Here is a 21638-nt window from a genome sequence, read left to right as displayed (position 1 = left end):
TGTCCATAGAACTTCCCCAAACATATGTCCTTTAGAGAAACATCCAATCTTCATTTAAAAATGGTCAGTAATGGGGAATCCACCAGAACCCTTGGTAAATTGTTCCACTGGTTAATTATCCCCACTGTTAAAAATATATGCCTTATTTACACTCTGAGTTTGTCTAGTTTCATCTTCCAGCCTTGTTATACTTTTTTCTGCTAGATTGTAGAGCCCATTATTAAATGTTTGTTCCTCATGAAGATACTTATAGACTGTAACCAAGTCATTCCTTAACCTGCTCATTGTTAAGCTAAATAGGTTGAGCTCCTTGAGTCCGTCACTATAAGGCATGTTTTCCAATTCTTTAATCATTCTCTTGGCTCTTCTCTGAATCCCTTCAATTTATCAACATCTTTGTTGACACCGGAACTGGACACAGTATTTCAGCAACAGTCTCACCAGTGCTAAATATGGAGGTAAAATCACTTCTCTACTCCTATTCAAGAGTCCCCTGTTTATGCACCCCAGGATTGCATTAGCTTTTTTGGCCACAGTGTTGTACTGAGAGCACATGTTCAAATCTTTTTCAGAGTCACTGAATCCTAGGATAGAGTCCCCCATTCTTTGTTCCTAGATGTATACATGTACATTTAGCCTTATTGAAACACATATTATTTGCTTGTGCCCAGTTTACCAAGCAATCCAGATTGCTCTGAATCAGTGACTTGTCCTCTTCATTATTTATCACTCCCCCCAATTTTTGTGTCATCTGCAAACTTGATCGGTGATGATTTTATGTTTTCTTCCAGGTCATTAATAAAATTTTTAAATAGCATAGCACCAAGAACTGATCCTGCAGGATCCCACTGGAAAAACACCTGTTCAATGATCCCTTTTTGAGACCTATCATTTAGCCAGTTTTTAATTAATTTAATATGTGCCATATTAATTATATTGTTCAAGTTTATTAATCAAAATGTCATGCAGTACCAAGTTAAATGCCTCCCAAATGTATGTATATTACATCAACGGTATTACCTTTATCACCTAAACTTATAATCTCACAAGAAGTAATATCTAGTTTGACAGGATCTATTTTCCATAAACTCATGTTGCTTGGCATTAACTTTATAATCCACCTTTCATAGGCTCTGACTCCGTGGGTGCTCTGAGGCTGGAGCACCCATGGGAAAACAACAGTGGGTGCTCAGCACTCACCAGCAGCCCCGCCGATCAGCTCCTCCCCCTCCCTCCCAGCACCTCCTGCCCATTGCAGATCAGCTGTATAGCAGTGTGCAGGAGGTGCTGGGGGGAGGGGGCGGGAAGAGGTGGGGTGCGGTCTTGGGGAAAGAGGTGGAGTGGGGGCGGGGCCTGTGGCAGAGCTGGAATCGAGCACCCCTGGGAAAATTAGGAAGTCAGTGCCTATGCCACCTTTAGTTCCGTATTAATCACTTCCTCTATCAGCTGCTCCATTATTTTGCCTGGAATTGAAGTCGGACTGACAGGCATATAATTAGACAGGTTATCCCATTTACACTTTTAAAATATTGGCACAACATTAGCTTTCTTCCAGTCTTCTGAAACTTCCCTGGCATTTCACTGACTTATTGAAAGTCATCATTAACGGTCCAGCAAGTTTCTCTGCCAACTCTTCTAAGACTCTTGGATGCAAGTTATCTGGATCTGCTGATTTTACAATGTCCAATTTTAGTAGCTGCTGTTTAACATTCACCTGAGATATTAGTGGAATGGAAAGAGTTATCATAGGATATGGCTGCATCATCTGTTTTCCCTCAAAATACAGAACAGAAATGTTCAATAAACAGTCTGTTCTGCATTATTTTGATAACTACCATTTCCATCTAGTAAAGGTACAATACCATTGTTAGGATTCCCAATATATTTAAACTGCTTATAGTCCTTAACTCTGCTGGCCATAAATTTCTCCTTGTGCCCCTTTGCTTCTGTTATCAATTTTCTATAATTCCTAGAGTTAGAAGTGTTAGTGATTCCGGCCTATAGATTTGCCTGAGATAGAATTTTGGGTCTAGTTTGCCAGTTTGATTTTTTGATACACTTACATCCTTACTAATATGTGTGAACAACAATACTGTGTGTTGCTTCTGCCCAGCCAGATGGGTTTGTTAATATAATGAGAAAGATAAGGGATAGAGCAAAAGTGTTACTGGGTATGGTGGGAGTATAATATATGAGCCCACACTTGAAGACTGCCTTGACTCCTATCTCAAGGCAAGGTCAAGCAACCAGTCGGGAGAGGCAAGGGGGATGGGAGGGGAAGGTATAAGAAACACTCAGGCCAAAGAAATACCTGTCCCCAACCAAAACACAACCTCATTCCTTACCCCTCCCATGGGATACAAAAAAGGTGGGATGAAGCCCCCAGATGCACAACCCCCTAAAGTGGAACATGACCATAAATTGGAAGAGGTGGAACCAAGGGTGTGAACTACAGGTATATTTATGCCTGCTAAGGGGGGGGGGCGGGGGGAAAGACACTGGGGGGTCAGAGCTATGGATATGCTTGCTTGAAACTAACCCCAATAAACATCGCATTGCCTGCACTTCGGACTTCCCATCTTCTGCTTTCTGTCTGCATGACAAGAACCAGGGGCGGCGGGGGGGGTGGGGGGGTGGGGTGAGGGTGGTGAAGGGAAAGACCCCTAACACCTAGTTTCTGATATATATATATATATATATATATATATATATATATATATATATATATATTCATTACTTGCAACTTCCACTTTCTTTTGTTTGTTTTATATTATTTTTTATAGCTGCCTTCACTTCCCCTCCAAACCAGGTAAATATTTTAACCAATATGACTTTCTTCCTCAAGTGTAGTATTGTGGCTTTTCAGGCATCTAATAAAGTGTTGTTAAACAATTCCCAATTTTCAGTCACATTTTCCTGATTAAGTTCTTCCTCCCTGTGCATTTGGCTCATAATTGCTTTGTGAAATTGGTTCTTTTAGCACCATATATATATATATATATATATATATATATATATATATATATTACTGGTTTTGACTTTATTCTGTTTGCATATTATGAATCTGATCAAGTCATGATCATTTGTATCTAAATTACCATTAATCTTTAATGCTGTGATCAATTCTTCATCAGTCAAGAAAATTTTTTTTATATAGAATTCCCTCATAGTGGATGCAAAACTGTTTGAGTTAGGAAATTGTCATCTATAATATTTAGATATTCCAAGACTTAGTCTTGGCAGCATGAGACCTCTGTCTCTGTCCTTGAGCATATGTCACTCAAGTTGAAGTCTACCTGATCATGCAGCTTCTTCCGCGCCCCCTACAGAGAGAGCTGCTTAAAGAGATGGTTACAGGATGACCTGTGTTCGTCACCAGCTGGGAGCAATTAACCACTCAGACTTCAAATAGCAGAGCTGATCATTGCAGTATTTAACAAGGCACCAGCAAACAGAAAACTAAATGTTTAGCCGTTGCTCAAATCAAAACCTTTTGATTTTCCCGATGGAAAATTCTCCCCAAATAGACTATCCTTACTATCTGAGAGAGAACAGCACCCCCTACTGAGCCTCCAGCACCACTCCCTCCAGCTCTCGCTGTGTTACTGCCTGTTCACCCATCCACGTCAGGCAGGGCTCAACTGGCTGGTTTGTGTGATCTCACTTGATTACCAGCCCCACCCAAGGTGAGGATCTCTTCAGTCTACACAGGAGTTTAAATCAGAGTCCAGGTCCCAGAAAGGAAGGGAATTGCACGTGGTGGGGAGTCATTTCTGCCCACTTTCATTCATACTGACCTGTCCCTGCCTGACCCTCTGAGACACAAGTTTTTTCCTTCAGATACCAGAGCAGACAAGACAGTTTCTCTTGCTCTTCGTGCCGTGTCCTAGTGTCCCAACGCCAGGTGACTACAGACACGGAGAGAAAGAAAACCAGAATTATAGCACTAGCCAGTGGGAGAGGGGGACCGGATCTGGAGGGTGAGAACAGACTCTTGGTCTGTCTCTTGCGAAGTGCCCCACAGGAAGGCGCATCCTCACATCTTGTGCCTCATTGTGCAGTATAATCCCAGACTAGAGGAAAGGGGGATTCTACCCGGACCTTCGCAGTGACCAGATCATGCCCTGAAACAGGCCGCTTAGTACCTCTATCCATGCTAGCAGCAGCACCAATGTTGCTGCTCCACATAAATGTATCCCGTTCCTCTTTAAACCCTGGTATTGTATCTGACTCAATGACCCCCTGCAGCAGTGAGTTCCACCGGCTGTCAACATACCATGTGAATGTGCATTTCCCTTTCCTGGTTCTGAATATACCAGCCACTCATTTCACTGGGAACCTCTTTATTTTTGTAAGTTAGGGCTGAGGGAAAAAGCAGGACAAATCCTTTCATAACACCCTCCACAGGGGGAGGGACCAATCCCCCAGAGAGCCATACAATCCCTGCTTATTGCATTTTATTTGCTGTTCTTTCCAATCCAGCTGAATAAGCAGCAGCCAGAACCCACCGAGGATGCTGGAGATGAAACAGGCACTGAGGATCAGGATGGAGATCACAGGAACGACCCAGGTGCTCAGCCAGGGGCAGCCTCCCTTCTTCTCTGCAGGGGCTGAAATACACCAGGGAGCAATCACACAGACCAGAGCCAAAGGAGCAGGAGGGTCTGTTTCTAGCACAGTGCCTGGAGGCACTTGCTAGGTTTTCCTCTTGTGTGCTCACAGGAGCCATCTCTTCTTCTCCCCCATTACTCTTTTGTCTTTCCTTTTCTTCTACCTCTCTCCTCTTCTCTCTCCTCACTGTCTGTTCCTTCACTGCTTTTATTCCAGTTCTTCTTTTTCCAAATTTCATTCTTGCTCCCCTTCTTTGCTTTGGCTTTTCTCTCCTCACTCCCCTGCCAATTTCCCTCCCATCTCACCCCCAGTTCTTGTCCCTCTCTCCTTCCCTTCCCTCTCGGCACCTCTATCTCATGCTCTCTCTCCTTGGATCACCCATTTCTGTAAGGCTCTTCTATTGTTCTGACTTCTCCATCGGTCTTTGGCCATTCCCTTTTCCAGCCGTCATTACCACCATCCATCCCCCAGCAGAGCAGAGATAAAATCCCCCTTGTCACCTGTAGTTCCGGGGCTGGTTTCCCCTATTGGGCTCATGGCCTCTCCCAGACCAGTGACTTCAGGTTTCACATGTAGTCACCAGCACGGGGATGCTGAGCTGAGGAGGAGGTGGCCAGACACAAACAGGGAGCATATAAATTCTCTGCTGGGACTGGCAAGCAGCAGTGGAGTTTGAGGAACCCCACTGAGTGGGCACAAGGGGAAGCTGAGGGTTTGCTGCCTCTTGCATTACTTCTTATCACATGGGAAAAATATTGAGAGATGAGAAAAAAGGGGAAACTAAAATGAGCCAAAAATAAACCTCAAAGGCATAGAGAGAAGGAGTTAGTGTAGAGTAGCTGGTGCACTGTAAAGTCACACTGTAGCTTGGTATGCATTAACTTCTCCATGTGGACAACGTCTAAATGTGTCTGGACTGCTGGAGTGTATTGAAGAATGACTATTATACACCTGGTAGTGGGACCTCGTAGGCTGCTGAGCCAACAGTCTCCTCCTGCTGGCCATGAATCTCTGTGTGGAGCCCTGAATTGGAATACAAGGAGGACCACAGGGCAGGACTGAGGGGCATTGGCAGAGCTGGGGCCCAGGCTATGGGAGGATGAGCGAGAGCCGTGCTCCCCAATATGAATGAGGGAGACTGGTTAAGATTTCATCCCGGAACATTGGGGAACTTGAACTTTGCAGAAGGTTGAGCTTGGTGCCCAGGAGTAAACCAGCTTAGGTTCTGTTATGTGACTTTATTAAGATACAGTAAAGACATAAATAGATATAGCCACAAAGTGTCCATACATGAAAAGTAACTTCACAGTATTAAGAGAAAAAAGGAGAGAACCATCTACACAGCATCAGACATTCATCCTCTAAATCCATTAACAGGATGGACACCCCTTCAAGGCAAGTGGTGGAAACTGTATTGCTCAATGACAGGATTCAGAGTAGCAGCCGTGTTAGTCTGTATCCGCAAAAAGAAAAGGAGGACTTGTGACACCTTAGAGATTAACAAATTTATTAGAGGATAAGCTTTCGTGAGCTGTTTAAACTGTTGACAAGAATCAGTGACCATAATTCTTACAGTTTGGGGTTTTTAAAAGAGGTTTTACAGCCCTTCTGCTCACACAGCAGTTATGAGTATCAGACAATAATAAATATTATAATAGCTATTCACTGTACTGCTTAGGCTTTGTCTACACTGCAAGTACAGCCAGATTAGAGGGCCCAGATAAAACAGGAATGTCTCCCAACAGTGTCAGCAGGGCTCGATCTTGTTGATTTCAATTGTGGGCTTGTCTCCATGAGAAAACAGCACCAGTTTAACTAAATGAGATTAGACTCTTGTAGGCATGTGTGTGTGCATGGCCATCCCTCATTGTCAATCTCCCAGGGAGGCCACATATCTTTTCCATCACACACCTAGAACAGCAGTCTGTAAAAGGGGGAAGTTAACTGTCTCTAGGGCTCAAATCCTTAGACAGTAGAGAGTACTGAATAGTCTATAAGCCTAGGCCCTGAGGCAGGGAAGGGCACCAAACAGATTGGAGATTCAGACATGAGGCCAGGCAGAGCAGTAAATAGTCTATGAGCTCAGGCAGGGCAGGGCACCAAATAGTCTAGGGCCTCAGGAGGGTTTCTCTGACCCATGTGGTGGGGCAGAGCATCAGACAGTCTATTGCCTGATGCACTGGCTCAGGCAGACAGCAGACAAACACAGGCCTCTTGGCCTATGGTGGGGAGGCTGCCACCCCCAGGGTGGGGTTGGAGAGGGACCCAGGCCCACCCAACTCCACCAGCCCCAACAGTGGCAGCATGTTCCACTACTGGGTCAGCAGGGATCCAGCCGCAGCACGCTGACCTTGGTTCAGGCAGCAACACGCCAGACTGGAGTCAGCTGTTCCTGGGTCACTTCTTCTCCTCCCCTCCGGGTGTACCTGAGGCCCAGGGTCAACCTTCATCTCCTCAGTGCTGGCTGGGTCTGGCAGCTCAGAAGAGTCCTCAGGACAGCAGATCTCTGCTCCTGACCCAGCAGCAAGGTGAAAGCACCTGTCTCCCTCAGCAGCTCCAGCCCAGCTGGATGACAGGGCCTGCCTTTTATACTTCCTGTTCCGGTGTCACCCCTCTGCTTCCAGTGTGGTGGGTGTGGCCTTCCTGGTTCCACCCACCAGCACAGGTTTTTGGCCGTCCTTTGCTGTCAATCTCCGAGGGAGGCCATGTCTCTTTCCTACAACATTGACTGGGTTAAACTGGTGCAACCCCCTCCTTGTGAACACTCTTATTTCTGTATAAAGGAGCCCTACAGTAATTTAGGTTAGGTGATTTCTCACTGACTTGATATAAAGCATCAGTCCTAAACCTAAAAGCCTCCACACAGGGGGGTTGCACCAATGGAACTAAACTGTTTGTAAACCTATGTAGTTAAGTCAGCCCAATTCCATGTGTAGACAAGCCCTTGTCCCTGAGTGACGTTAAAGCATTGGACCATTCAAGGGTTTTAGCATTGCTCAGGGACATGGACAAAGCCCCATCTCAGTTACAAGGGGGAATTGAGTTGTAGCAGAGTCAAGGGGAAAAAAGGTCAGACCAAGTTAATTTTGCAGCATGGACAGGACCTTATTCTTGGTAAGTTGTTACCTTGACCAGGACTGGGAAGGTTAATATGAACAGGAAACCCCCTTTCAGCATTTCCCAGGGCAAACCCACTGGTCCTGCCTTTCCCAGCCCGCCTCCTCCACCATCTCCTGGGAGCTTCAATGACATCGCAGGCAGAGCTCATTGCACTTTGGCTTTTTCCAGTTAGATATTTTCAGCAGTTTTCAGATTTTTCCAAAATTGATCTAGTGAGTGAGTTTGGGCCCCAGCATCACCAGCGCCGCTGGTGGTGAAGACTGAAGCAGAACCCCATGGAGAGGTGTGGCAATTGGCTGTCGACCCGAGCAGCAGAGCATGTAAGATGCTCCCCATACCTCCCTCCACTTCCACCCAGGCTGGGAGGTAAACTCTGCAGATGAACTTCTGAACTCTGCGGGGGCTGCACTGACCCAGGACAGAAACTGTGGGGGGGGGGGTGACTGTTGGGTTGCTGGACTTAAGACCCTGAGGGGAAAAGGACACTGCCAAACTTACTTGGGGGTGGGTCTTTTGCTCATGGTTGTTGTTATTAATCCTGTTTGTGGTGTTTCCCCAACATAATGCTGCATTGTTTCCCTCCTTTATTAAAAGGCTTTTGCTACACTCAGACTCTGTGCTTGCGCGAGGGGAAGTATTGCCTCTTCGAGGCACCCAGGGGTGTGGTATGTAATTGTCCAAGGTCCCTGGGGGGGGGCTCGAGCCGGTTTTGCATTGTGTTGTTGAAACAGAACCCCTAGATTCTGAACCCGGCCCTTGCTGCTGCCAACTCTGACGGGCAGAAGGGTTACATAAGTTGTTACCTTGACCAACACTGGGAGGGCTAATATGAACAGGAAACCTCCTTTCAAGATTTCCCAGGGCAAACCCACTGGTCCTGCCTTTCCCAGCCTGCCTCCTCCACCAGTCTCCTGGGAGCTTCAATGATATCACAGGCAGAGATCATTGCACTTTGGCTTTTTCCACTTTAGATATTTTCATCAGTTTTCAGATTTTTCCAAAATTGATCTAGTGCAGTGGTTCCCAGACTTGTTCCACCGCTTGTGCAGGGAAAGCCCCTGGTGGGCCGGGCCGGTTTGTTTACCTGCTACGTCCGCTGGTTCGGCCGATCGCGGCTCCCAGTGGCCGCGGTTCGCTGTTCCAGGCCAATGGGAGCTGCTGAAAGCGGCGCGAGCCAAGGGATGTACTGGCCCCCACTGAACCTGCGGACGTGGCAGGTAAACAAACTGGCCCGGCCCGCCAGGGGCTTTCCCTGCACAAGCGGCGGAACAAGTCTGGGAACCACTAGTTCCATCTAGTGAGAGAGTTTGGGCCCCAACATCATCCTCCACCACCTAAGCCCAATGTCATGATAGCCCAGGGCTGATCAAAACCATCCCACCAGATCTCTCTGGGAGCTGACCCAAGCAAGAGATAGGGGGACTCTCCAGTCTCACACCCAGGATGGGGGTTCTTCCTCAAAATCTAAGTGCTGCAGTCTCACAGATTCGATGAAATGTATTGGAACAAAGGACGTTATTCCAATTCCTGTTACCATATGCATTTTGTTTTGCCGACACATACATGACAACACAGTTCTCATTGGCGTGATGACTGGGTTCCCCAGGTCTCCAGAACCTGTAAAAGAGAGAAGCTCGTGTGTTAGAGATGCATCATTATAAACATTGCAGGGAAAAGAGTTGTAGCTGGTGATGATAAGAGGAGAAGGAGAATTGCAACACTTGAATCAGCCACAAACACTCCTCTTCTTCAGTACACTGTTCTCTAAAATTCATTCAAAGCCTCTATCCATGTTCCCTTTGTAAATCTTCTCTCTATTAGACCAGATATAGTTCGTTCCAGTCGTGGGTAAGGTGCTCTCACACACACACACACACACACACACACACACACACACACACACACACACACACACACACACACTACTTTGTATACTAACCCTGGAACTATGTGGAGGGTGGCAAGTGTTCTCCATCCCAGGAAATACTCACGCTGTAATATTGTTATATGGAGTCCCATCCACCCAGCGCCACTGTCTTTTCTTCTCCTGATCAGTCAGACCAATACAGTAATTCCTTTGTTGGTGGCCTGTAACTGTTCCATTTACCTGAGTGAAGATGAAATCCTGGATTAAAATAAAATAAAATCTCCACCAGGTGCAGTCCCTGGGCAGACAGTAGGAGACGGGGGTCCCTGTAGGGTGTGGTGGTGCTGGATGTGATGGATGAGGAAGCCCAGGACTGAATGAACACAGAGCCCAAACATCCTCTTCAGGGCTACACTCTGAGTGCCCAGAGGAGCCTGAGTCTCAGCAAGTTACCTGCTCAGCTCTTGTGTTGATCACCACCAGGTGGCAGCCCATCTCTGTGCAGTTCCTCTCACTGTCATCCCAGGTCATCAAGTCTTTTGAGAAGTAGTAGCAGCTGGCCTGAAAGGGCTCCCAGCCCTTGGGGCAGCACATCCATACTTGCTCTGTGAGGGGAGAGAAGAATGAAACATGGAAAATAAAAATGGAAAGGACTTGGTAGGTGACACCCAGTTCAGGCCCCAGGGCCAGTACAGGGCAGTTCCATCCAGTCCATCTTCATTCCACACATATCTCGAGCAATGGGGACTAACAGAGGCCTTCATGGTGAGGAAATGATTCACGACCAGCAGCCTGAATTATTTTTTCTCCTACTTGGTCTTTTTTATACCTAATTCTTCCCCCTAAATCCCTCCTGGTCAGTTCTTTCCCTCATTGTGCTTGCCCCCTGGAGGCACTGGTAGACCATTAACACACACTAACTAGTTCTGTGCTGGACTGTTTCCCTTCCTGCTTATGTGCTTGCTGTGGCAGCCTCTCCCTTAGTGTCTCCTCCTTCACCTTCTCCCCCTCTGTCCTTTTCCTTCAGAGTTCCTCACTCTTCTCACTCCACACCCCACCCCTAGATGACCTCATCCACTTCAATGGCTTCATGTGTTGTCTCTGCTATGATGTTTTCTCTCACCCTTACGAACCATTCATTCCCACCTCTCTCCATTCGACTCATGAGCTCCCCTAGAGAAAACCTCCTCTGCTCCCGTCTATATCATAAATAACAATTTCAGTATCCCCCACTTAGACCTGTAATCTTTGTATATACAGTATTTAACTCCTCTGTCTCTCCCTCCTTTATCCCCAAATCCATCCTGCTGCTCAACACTGCCAGTCCTTTTCTCTCTCCATTGCTACAGCCAAATCCTCAGTCCAAACTGTGGCCATCTCTCTGTAATCTTGACTGCTGCACCTACCCCTCTCTGGCCTCCCCAGGTTTCATACTGTGTCCCTTATATATAATATTGCTGCCATTTCATCTCCCTATCCTTTCCCACTTGAGTCTCCACATTGGCTTTGTTATTCTGCTGGGTCAGATTCAAACCCCTCACCCACACCTTCAGGGGCCTTCACAACTCTGCCCCTATCTCCATCTCATCTATAGTCGCTTTCTACTCCTACATTCAGCCACTTCAGCTTATCTCATCACTCTCCTGGTCTTCTTCCACAAATAGCTCTGCACCTTTTGTCGCTGTGTCCTCGAAACCTAGACTATCCTACTTGACCTCCATGGGCTCCTGCCGCAAATCACTCCTCAAAACTCATTCCTTTTAGTCAGTCTTCCACCGTTGCTCTCTCTTCCGACAGCCTCTAATTTGTCATGTTATGGTGGAGTGGTAATAAAGCCATAGTTAAGGATGCACCAGAGATTTGTGTCTAATGGAGAATAATGGGGACCCTGCTGATTCTAATGTCAACACCGACTTCAACATTACCAATTTGAAAGTGCCCATTTAAACTATGAGGCCATCCTTTACTACGTATTGCCATATGTCTTTTATGTGTGACAGCAAATTTGCGAAGCTGCAGTGGCTTCATTTAATCGAACTTGACATTTCACCACGTAAGAACACTCACTGCAGTCACTGTGTTCTTCACTACATTGGCATTGTTATTTGCAACGTTCTGCTTTATTTGCTTTTTTAGTTTTCATGTCCAGTTTAAACAGTTTCTTTTAAAACTAGGAAAATTCACACAGAAAAATCTTTCTTTAATGTTAATTATTGTTGCTCTGTTCCACTTCAAGAACATTTTCCTCAAAGGCTGAAAATCTACAGCACAAACAGTTCAGGTCAACAACCACACTTCTGTTTCTCTACTGACACCAAGAGAAAACTTTGCTACTCTTACCTATTACTGTCCTCCTTCCACAACACATTGGTCACACCAACAGCTTAAAAAACTGTCATTTAAGCCTTAACTCCGACATACACACAAGAAAAACACATAAGTTCCACAGATTCATAGACTTTAAGGCCATTAGATCATCTACTCTGACCTCCTGCCTCCTGTATGTCACAGGCCCTAGAATTTCATCATTACTCCTGTATCGAGCAAGACGAATTGTGTTTGACTTCTTAAGAGCTCAACTTTTAATTAATTGAGAGGCAAAACTATACATTTTGAATGGACAAGCTGTACCTCTACCGCCAATGAGGACATGATCCCTACTGCAACCTCTTGCCTTCTTCACAAGATCTTGTTTGGCCACTATTACTCACATTGAGTTGCCTAGTAGACAGAACCCTGGACTGGAGTTCTAGGTTCTGTTCCCAGTTCTGCCACTGGCCTTCTGGGAGACCCTGTGTAAAACCCTTGCCTCAGTTTCCCCATTTACAATTTGAGGACAATGATACTGCCCACCTTCACAAAGTGCTTTGAAACCTACTGATAAAAAAGGACTATACAAGAGCTAGGCAGAAGTGGTGGTACCTTATTCCACAGGAAAGCTGACTGAAGTGAATGGGACTATTTCTGAAGTAAGGTACAACTGGCTATGAATAAAGGGGCAGACCTGGCCCTCTGTCTGACTGTCAGCTGGACTGCTCTGTTGATAAACGAACGTATAAGGTCACTGTTTACTGACTCACTTTATCTCATAGTTTGGGCATTAGAGCAGACCAGATTGTAGTCACAGACTTAGAAAATAAAATATTTAAACACTTAGCATGAAATCCTGGTTCCAATAAAGTCAGTGGCAAAACTCATATTGACTTCAATAGGGTCATGATTTCACCCTGATTATTTTTATGGAGATATATGTTTAAAGTCTAACTCCTTTTAAGATATGGTTCTCTTGTGGGATTTCTTAGGGAAAAAAGAAAACATTTTTAACTTCTGTCTCCCTCTTGTAAGTAGAGATGGGTGAAAGTTTTTGAATGCAACTTTCGTTCACCAAAAAATGAAGATTTGGGTCAAAGGAAACATTTTGAGAATTTGCGTCAAATTAACTTCTTGTTTTAAATTTTACATCAGTTTTCTTTTAAGAAATCTTTAAAAACTCAAAACCAAAATGAAATGTTTCATTTCTGGTCAATCAAAGTTTTTTTTGACCCAAGATGAATTTCTTTCAACTTTTTTGATGTGCTTAGTAAATCAAAAACTCAGTTATTCACGCAGCTCTCCTTGTATTTAAGTTTGAGCTAAGGCTGTGTAAATTACAAAAAGGAGACATTTGTTAAGTTATTCTTTAAAGTGGAGCAAAAATGAGAATTACTGTCCCAAAGGAAAAAACAATATTTTGACATTTGTATTCATCCTCAGTCGGGATGAAAAGTTGAAATATTGAAACTTTAAGGAACAAAACGTTCTGAAAAAATTTGACTCAGAAATACCAAACATTTCATTTTGACAGTTTCAATTGAAACTAAATGTTTACCCATTCCCCAAACCAAAACCTTTAATTTTGATTTTCCCAGATAGAAAAGTCTCCCAAAATAGACCTTCATTACAGTCTCAGCAAAAACAGCACCCGCTACTGAGCCTCCAACACCACTCCCTCCAGCTCTCGCTGTGTTAGTGCCTGTTTACCCATCCACGTAAGGCAGGGCTCAACTGGCTGGTTTGTGTGATCTCACTTGATTACCAGCCCCACCCAAGGTGAGGATCTCTTCAGTCTACACAGGAGTTTAAATCAGAGTCCAAGTCCCAGAAAGAGAGGGAATTGCACGTGGTGGGGAGTCATTTCTGCCCACTTTCATTCATACTGACCTGTCCCTGCCTGACCCTCTGAGACACAAGTTTTTTCCTTCAGATACCGGAGCAGACAAGACAGTTTCTCTTGCTCTTCATGCCGTGTCCTAGTGTCCCAACGCCAGGTGACTACAGACACGGAGAGGAAGAAAACCAGAATTATAGCACTAGCCAGTGGGAGAGGGGGACCGGATCTGGAGGGTGAGAACAGACTCTTGGTCTGTCTCTTGCGAAGTGCCCCACAGGAAGGCGCATCCTCACATCTTGTGCCTCATTGTGCAGTATAATCCCAGACTGGAGGAAAGGGGGATTCTACCCGACCTTCGCAGTGATCAGATCATGCCCTGAAACAGGTCAGCTAGTACCTCTATCCATGCTAGCAGCAGCACCAATGTTGCTGCTCCACATAAATGTATCCCGTTCCTCTTTAAACCCTGGTATTGTATCTGACTCAATGACCCCCTGCAGCAGTGAGTTCCACCGGCTGTCAACATACCATGTGAATGTGCATTTCCCTTTCCTGGTTCTGAATATACCAGCCACTCATTTCACTGGGAACCTCTTTATTTTTGTAAGTTAGGGCTGAGGGAAAAAGCAGGACAAATCCTTTCATAACACCCTCCACAGGGGGAGGGACCAATCCCCCAGAGAGCCATACAATCCCTGCTTATTGCATCTTATTTGCTGTTCTTTCCAATCCAGCTGAATAAGCAGCAGCCAGAACCCACCGAGGATGCTGGAGATGAAACAGGCACTGAGGATCAGGATGGAGATCACAGGAACGACCCAGGTGCTCAGCCAGGGGCAGCCTCCCCTCTTCTCTGCAAGGGCTGAAATACACCAGGGAGCAATCACACAGACCAGAGCCAAAGGAGCAGGAGGGTCTGTTTCTAGCACAGTGCCTGGAGGCACTTGCTAGGTTTTCCTCTTGTGTGCTCACAGGAGCCATCTCTTCTTCTCCCCCATTACTCTTTTGTCTTTCCTTTTCTTCTACCTCTCTCCTCTTCTCTCTCCTCACTGTCTGTTCCTTCACTGCTTCTATTCCATTTCTTCCTTTTCCAAATTTCATTCTTGCTCCCCTTCTTTGCTTTGGCTTTTCTCTCCTCACTCCCCTGCCAATTTCCCTCCCATCTCACCCCCAGTTCTTGTCCCTCTCTCCTTCCCTTCCCTCTCGGCACCTCTATCTCATGCTCTCTCTCCTTGGATCACCCATTTCTGTAAGGCTCTTCTATTGTTCTGACTTCTCCATCGGTCTTTGGCCATTCCCTTTTCCAGCCGTCATTACCACCATCCATCCCCCAGCAGAGCAGAGATAAAATCCCCCTTGTCACCTGTAGTTCCAGGGCTGGTTTCCCCTGTTGGGCTCATGGCCTCTCCCAGAATTTGATCTCCCAGTCAGTGACTTCGGGTTTCACATGTAATCACGACCACAGGAATTAGGTGTTTTTGGAGGTGGCCAGACACAAACAGGGAGCATATAAATTCTCTGCTGGGACTGGCAAGCAGCAGTGGAGTTTGAGGAACCCCACTGAGTGGGTGGAAAGGGAAGCTGAGGGTTTGCTGCCTTCTTATCAGGGGGAAAAATACTGAGAGAGGAACATGAAGTGAAACTAAAATGAGCCAAACATGGACCTCACAAAGGTATAGAGAGAAGTAACCTCCCTCCTCTGCACCCCACAGAACCTCATGGTCCCCCCTGCCCCAAAGTCAGTGGGACCCGCCCTGCGCGGATCTCCTCAGTGGCTGCGGCAAGCCATCTCTTACTCAATTTTCCGCTAGACCCCACCTATAGCTCTCTAGTCCAGGATTGGCTTTTGAGACGCGGATAGTGACACACATCCTCTCCTATGGGTCCTTTAGGGTTTCCCCGGGGTAGATAATGCCACCCTGGGCTCTATTGCTCACCCTACCCCTTATGCCCTGAAACGAGAATCCTTCTTGATGGGTGTCCCCTGAGCAGGCACTGGCAGTGAAAGCACTGGCATCTTGACTCCCACGGCGCTGCCGTACTGGGTTGGGTGGTGCTTGGAGGAGATGAGGGTGAGATGCAGGGGACCCAGGACCCAAGGAAGACATAGGGCCTCCAACTGGGTGGCCTAGACATCCATCCGATCCCATGTGGGGCTCCTGAGAGCTGGAGTTCAGCCCCACAACCTCTTTTGAGGACTGGGGGGAACAAGCCCCCCTAGCTGAAGGAACAGTTAGGGAGGGAGCCCTGAATGAAACACAGCCCCCTTAGATGTCCCAGGAGTAAGTCTTTGCGCAATAGCTTAATACACTTTAAAAGTGCATCAAGCCAAACTTCCCGAGGGCACTCTTGGTGCACAGTAAGAGTGTCCACACAGGGAGTTAGTGCAGAGTAGCTAGTGCACTTTAAAGTCACACTATAGCTTAGTGCGCACTAACTTCCCCATGTGGACAAGGTGTAAATGTGTCAGGGATGCTGGAGGTGCCTGGCGTGTACTGAAGAATGATTATGAAACAGCGGGTAGTGGGATCACCTAGGGTGCTGTACCAACAGTCTCCTCCTACTGGCCATGAACGGGACTGCCCTGCTTACCTCCCTCAACTGCTGAATCCACTTGCTCCCCTCCTGTACCCTGGGAGAGTTACATGTGACTCAGCCAGTTTAGACCTTTGAATTCCATCTGGAATGAGGAACTGGTTCCTACTCCCCCTCAGTGCTCCAGCATGACTGATCAGGGAGCCCATGCCTCCTTATATCGGATGTCTGTAGGGTGGCCATATTTTCCCAAAGGGAAAACGGGACACTGCAAAGGGCTCGTTTAAGGCCCCGCTCTCCTCCAGTTTGCTCTTGCCAACTGATGATCAGTTGGCAAAAGCAAAGGACAAATGCCCAATTTTGCCAAAAAATTCAGGACGCCCAGGACAGGGCTTAAAAAAGGCACTGTCCAAGCCAAAACAGGACGTATGGCCACCCTAGGTGTCCCTTATACAGTATGAGTGTTACTTAGGAGGTATGAGCATTTCCTAGGTCTTTTTAGTTGGTGCATCATTTGAGACAGTGGTTGGCTCTGAATACAGAGGGTCTGTTTGCAATAAACCCTTACACTATGTATCTAATCCATCCATCTACCATCCTTAAATCCTATGAGACTGAAAGAAATAGGAGCCCTGTGTGTAGCCCTGGGAGTAGGTGCCAGGGGATGGATCACTTGATGATTACCTGTTCTGTTCATTCCCTCTGGGGCACCTGGCATTGGCCACTGTCAGAAGACAAGATACTGGGCTATGGACCTTTGGCTTGACCCAGTATGGCCGTTCTTATGATAGGATGAAGCTGTGTAGGAAGCCTTTGGTTGAAACAGCAGATTCTGCTGCAGGGCAGGACTGAGGGGCATTGGCAAAGCTGTGTGGGGAGCCCAGGTCATGGGAGGACAAGCAAGGGCCATGCTGCACAGCACAAATGAGGGAGACTGAGTAAGATTTCATCCCAGCACATTGGGGAACTCGAACTTTGCATGAGGTCGAGCTTGGTGCCCAGGAATCAACCAGCTTAGGTTCGGTGTATTAAGATGTGACTTTATTAAGATAAAGATGTCAATAGATACAGCCTCAAAGTCACCATGTATGAAAGGAAACTTTATAGTATTCAGAGAAAAAAAGTTAAGGCCCCACCAGGAGAGAACCATCTACACAGCATCAGACATTCGTCCTCTAAATCCATTAACAGGACTGAGACCTCTTCAAAGGAAGTGGTGGAAACCCCATTGCGCAAGTCATTCAAAGCAGGATGAGATAAGGAAGTGGAGAATGTGCTGCAGGAACCAACCCTGCCCTGTCTCCCCGGTGAGATGAGAACTAGGGGTATGTCTACACTACGAAATTAGGCCAAATTTATAGAAGTCGGTTTTTTAGAAATCGGTTTTATATAATCGAGTGTGTGTGTCCCCACAGAAAATGCTCTAAGTGCATTAAGTGCATTAACTCGGCGGAGTGCTTCCACAGTACCGAGGCAGCGTTGACTTCCGGAGTGTTGCACTGTGGGTAGCTATCCCACAGTTCCCGCAGTCTCCGCTGCCCATTGGAATTCTGGGTTGAGATCCCAATGCCTGATGGGGCTAAAACATTGTCGCGGGTGGTTCTGGGTACATATCGTCAGGCCCCCATTCCCTCCCTCCCTCTGTGAAAGCAAGGGCAGACAATCGTTTCGCGCCTTTTTTCCTGAGTTACCTGTGCAGACGCCATACCACGGCAAGCATGGAGCCCGCTCAGGTAACCGTCACCGTATGTCTCCTGGGTGCTGGCAGACGCGGTACTGCATTGCTACACAGTAGCAGCAACCCATTGCCTTGTGGTAGCAGACGGTGCAATACGACTGGTAGCCGTCATCGTCATGTCCGAGGTGCTCCTGGCCACGTCGGCCAGGAGCGCCTGAGCAGACATGGGCGCAGGGACTAAATTAAGAGTGACTTGACCAGGTCATTCTCTTTAGTCCTGCAGTCAGTCCTATTGAACCATCTTATGGTGAGCAGGCAGGCGATACGGATTGCTAGCAGTCGTACTGTACCATCTTCTGCCAGGCAAGCAAGAGTTGAGGATGGCTAGCAGTCCTACTGCACCGTCTTCTGCCGAGCAGCCATGAGATGTGGATGGCATGCAGTCCTTCTGCACCGTCTGCTGCCAGCCAAAGATGTAAAAGATAGATGGAGTGGATCAAAACAAGAAATAGACCAGATTTGTTTTGTACTCATTTGCTTCCCCCCGCCCCCGTCTAGGGGATTCATTCCTCTAGGTCACACTGCAGTCACTCACAGAGAAGGTGCAGCGAGGTAAATCTACCCATGTATCAATCAGAGGCCAGACTAACCTCCTTGTTCCAATAAGAACAATAACTTAGGTGCACCATTTCTTATTGGAACCCTCCGTGAAGTCCTGCCTGAAATACTCCTTGATGTAAAGCCACCCCCTTTCTTGATTTTAGCTCCCTGTAAGCCAACCCTCTAAGCCGTGTCGTCAGTCGCCCCTCCCTCCGTCAGAGCAACGGCAGACAATCGTTCCGCTCCTTTTTTCTGTGCGGATGCCATACCAAGGCAAGCATGGAGGCCACTCAGCTCACTTTGGCAATTAGGAGCACATTAAACACCACATGCATTATCCAGCAGTATATGCAGCACCAGAACCTGGCAGAGCGATACCGGGCGAGTAGGCGACGTCAGCGCGGTCGCGTGAGTGATCAGGACATGGACACAGATTTCTCTGAAAGCATGGGCCCTGCCAATGCATGCATCATGGTGCTAATGGGGCTGGTTCCTGCTATGGAACGCCGATTCTGGGCTCGGGAAACAAGCACAGACTGGTGGGACCGCATAGTGTTGCAGGTCTGGGACGATTCCCAGTGGCTGCGAAACTTTCGCATGCGTAAGGGCACTTTCACGGAACTTTCTGATTTGCTTTCCCCTGCCCTGAGGCACAAGAATACCAAGATGAGAGCAGCCCTCACAGTTGAGAAGCAAGTGGCAATAGCCCTGTGGAAGCTTGCAATGCCAGAAAGCTACCGGTCTGTCGGGAATCAATTTGGAGTGGGCAAATCTACTGTGGGGCTGCTGTGATGCAAGTAGCCAATGCAATCAAAGATCTGCTGATATCAAGGGTAGTGACTCTGGGAAATGTGCAGGTCATAGTGGATGGCTTTGCTGCACTGGGATTCCCTAACTGTGGTGGGGCCATAGACGGAACCCATATCCCTATCTTGGCACCGGAGGACCAAGCTGGGGAGTACATAAATCGAAAGGGGTACTTTTCAATAGTGCTGCAAGCACTGGTGGATCACAAGGGGCGTTTCACCAACATCAACATGGGATGGCCAGGAAAGGTACATGACGCTTGCATCTTCAGGAACTCTGGTCTGTTTCAAAAACTGCAGGAAGGGACTTTATTCCCAGACCAGAAAATAACCGTTGGGGATGTTGAAATGCCTATAGTTATCCTTGGGAACCCAGCCTACCCCTTAATGCCATGGCTCATGAAGCCAAACACAGGCAGCCTGGACAGTAGTCAGGAGCTGTTCAACTACTGGCTGAGCAAATGCAGAATGGTGGTAGAATGTGCATTTGGATGTTTAAAAGCACGCTGGTGCAGTTTACTGACTTGGTTAGACCTCAGCGAAACCAATATTCCCACTGTTATTACTGCTTGCTGTGCGCTCCACAATATCTGTGAGAATAAGGGGGAGACGTTTATGGCAGGCTGGGAGGTTGAGGAAAATCGTCTGGCCACTGGTTAAGCGCAGCCAGACACCAGGGCAGTTAGAAGAGCACAGGAGGGCGCGGTACGCATCAGAGAAGCTTTGAAAACCAGTTTCATGACTGGCCAGGCTACCGTGTGAAAGTTCTGTTTGTTTCTCCTTGACGAACCCCCCACCCTTGGTTCACTTTACTTCCCTGTAAGCTAACCACCTTCCCCTCCTCCCTTCGATCACCGCTTGCACAGGCAATAAAGTCATTGTTGCTTCACATTCATGCATTCTTTATTAATTCATCACACAAATAGGGGGATAACTGCCAAGGTAGCCCGGGAGGGGTGGTGGAGGGGGGAAGCACCGGGAGGGGTGGTGGAGGAGGGAAGGACAAGGCCAAACTGCACTTCAAAACTTAAGGAATGCCAGCCTTCTGTTGCTTGGGCAATCCTCTGGGGTGGAGTGGCTGGAAGCCCCCCCACTGCGCTCTTGGACGTCTGGGTGAGGAGGCTATGGAACTTGGGAAGATGGGCGGTTGGTTACACAGGGCCTGTGGCGGCGGTCTGTGCTCCTGCTACCTTTCATGCAGCTCAACCATACGCTGGAGCATATTAGTTTGATCCTCCAGCAGCCTCAGCATTAAATCTTGCCTCCTCTCATCATGCTGCCGCCACCTTTCAGCTTCAGCCTTCTCTTCAGCCCGCCACTTACTCTCTTCAGCCCGCCACCTCTCCTCCCGGTCATTTTGTGCTTTCCTGCACTCTGACATTATCTGCCTCCATGCATTTGTTTGTGCTCTGTCATTGTGGGAGGACAGCATGAGCTCAGAGAACATTTCATCGCAAGTGCATTTTTTTCGCCTTCTAATCTTTGCTAGCCTCTGGGAAGGAGAAGATCCTGCGATCCTTGAAACACATGCAGCTGGTGGAGAGAAACAAAGGAACAGTGATATTTAAAAAGACACATTTTATAGAACAATGGATACACTCTTTCATGGTAAACCTTGCTGTTAACATTACATACATAGCACTTGTGCTTTCGTTACAAGGTCGCATTTTGCCTCCCCCCACCACGTGGCTAGCCCCTCCCTTCTCCCCGTGGCTAACAGTGGGGAACATTTCTGTTCAGCCACAGGCAAACAGCCCAGCAGGAATGGACACCTCTGAATGTCCCCTTAAGAAAAGCACCCTATTTCAACCAGGTGACCATGAATGATATCACTCTCCTGAGGATAACACAGAGAGATAAAGAACGGATGTTGTTTGCACGCCAGCAAACATACACTGCAATGCTTTGTTCTGCAATGATTCCTGAGTACGTGCTACTGGCCTGACATAGTAAAATGTCCTACCATGGTGGACGGAATAAGGCTGCCCTCTCCAGAAACATTTTGCAATGGCTTTGGAAGTACATCCAGGAGAGCTTTATGGAGATGTCCCTGGAGGATTTCTGCTTCATCCCCAGACACGTTAACAGACTTGTCCAGTAGCTGTACTGGCCATGAATGCCAGGGCAAATTAATCATTAAACATGCTTGCTTTTAAACCATGTATACTATTTAAAAAGGTACACTCACCGGAGGTCCCTTCTCCGCCTAGCGGGTCTGGGAGGCAGCCTTGGGTGGGTTCAGGGGGTACTGGCTGCAGGTCCAGTGTGAGA

At 47.2% G+C, this 21638-nt stretch overlaps 1 protein-coding gene across 1 annotated transcript; it reads right to left on the bottom strand.

The window, feature by feature from the left end:
• Nucleotides 1-9188: 9188 nt before the first annotated feature.
• Nucleotides 9189-15148, bottom strand: LOC141984968 (C-type lectin domain family 6 member A-like). Its single transcript, XM_074948580.1, has 6 exons — nucleotides 15112-15148; nucleotides 14509-14610; nucleotides 13799-13909; nucleotides 10052-10197; nucleotides 9723-9856; nucleotides 9189-9348 (listed from the first exon to the last, which is right to left on the bottom strand). Exons 1-6 carry the CDS (start codon nucleotides 15146-15148, stop codon nucleotides 9189-9191), a joined length of 690 nt encoding a protein of 229 aa, XP_074804681.1.
• Nucleotides 15149-21638: the final 6490 nt, after the last annotated feature.

This window comes from Natator depressus, chromosome 1 (genome assembly GCF_965152275.1).
Source record: "Natator depressus isolate rNatDep1 chromosome 1, rNatDep2.hap1, whole genome shotgun sequence".
NCBI classification, from domain to species: Eukaryota; Metazoa; Chordata; order Testudines; family Cheloniidae; genus Natator; species Natator depressus.
Note: the sequence above shows the minus strand (reverse complement) of the source record. Positions and strands in the feature narration are given on the sequence as shown.

Excerpts from the sequence above, each read along its gene's own strand:
- LOC141984968 (XM_074948580.1), bottom strand. The coding sequence starts at position 15,148 with ATGAGCCCAACAGGGGAAACCAGCCCTGGAACTACAG. Across the intron at positions 14,611-15,111 it reads AACCAGCCCTGGAACTACAG|CCCTTGCAGAGAAGAGGGGA; the intron begins GTGACAAGGGGG and ends GGTGTATTTCAG. Across the intron at positions 9,349-9,722 it reads CCATATAACAATATTACAGC|GTTCTGGAGACCTGGGGAAC; the intron begins GTGAGTATTTCC and ends TCTCTTTTACAG.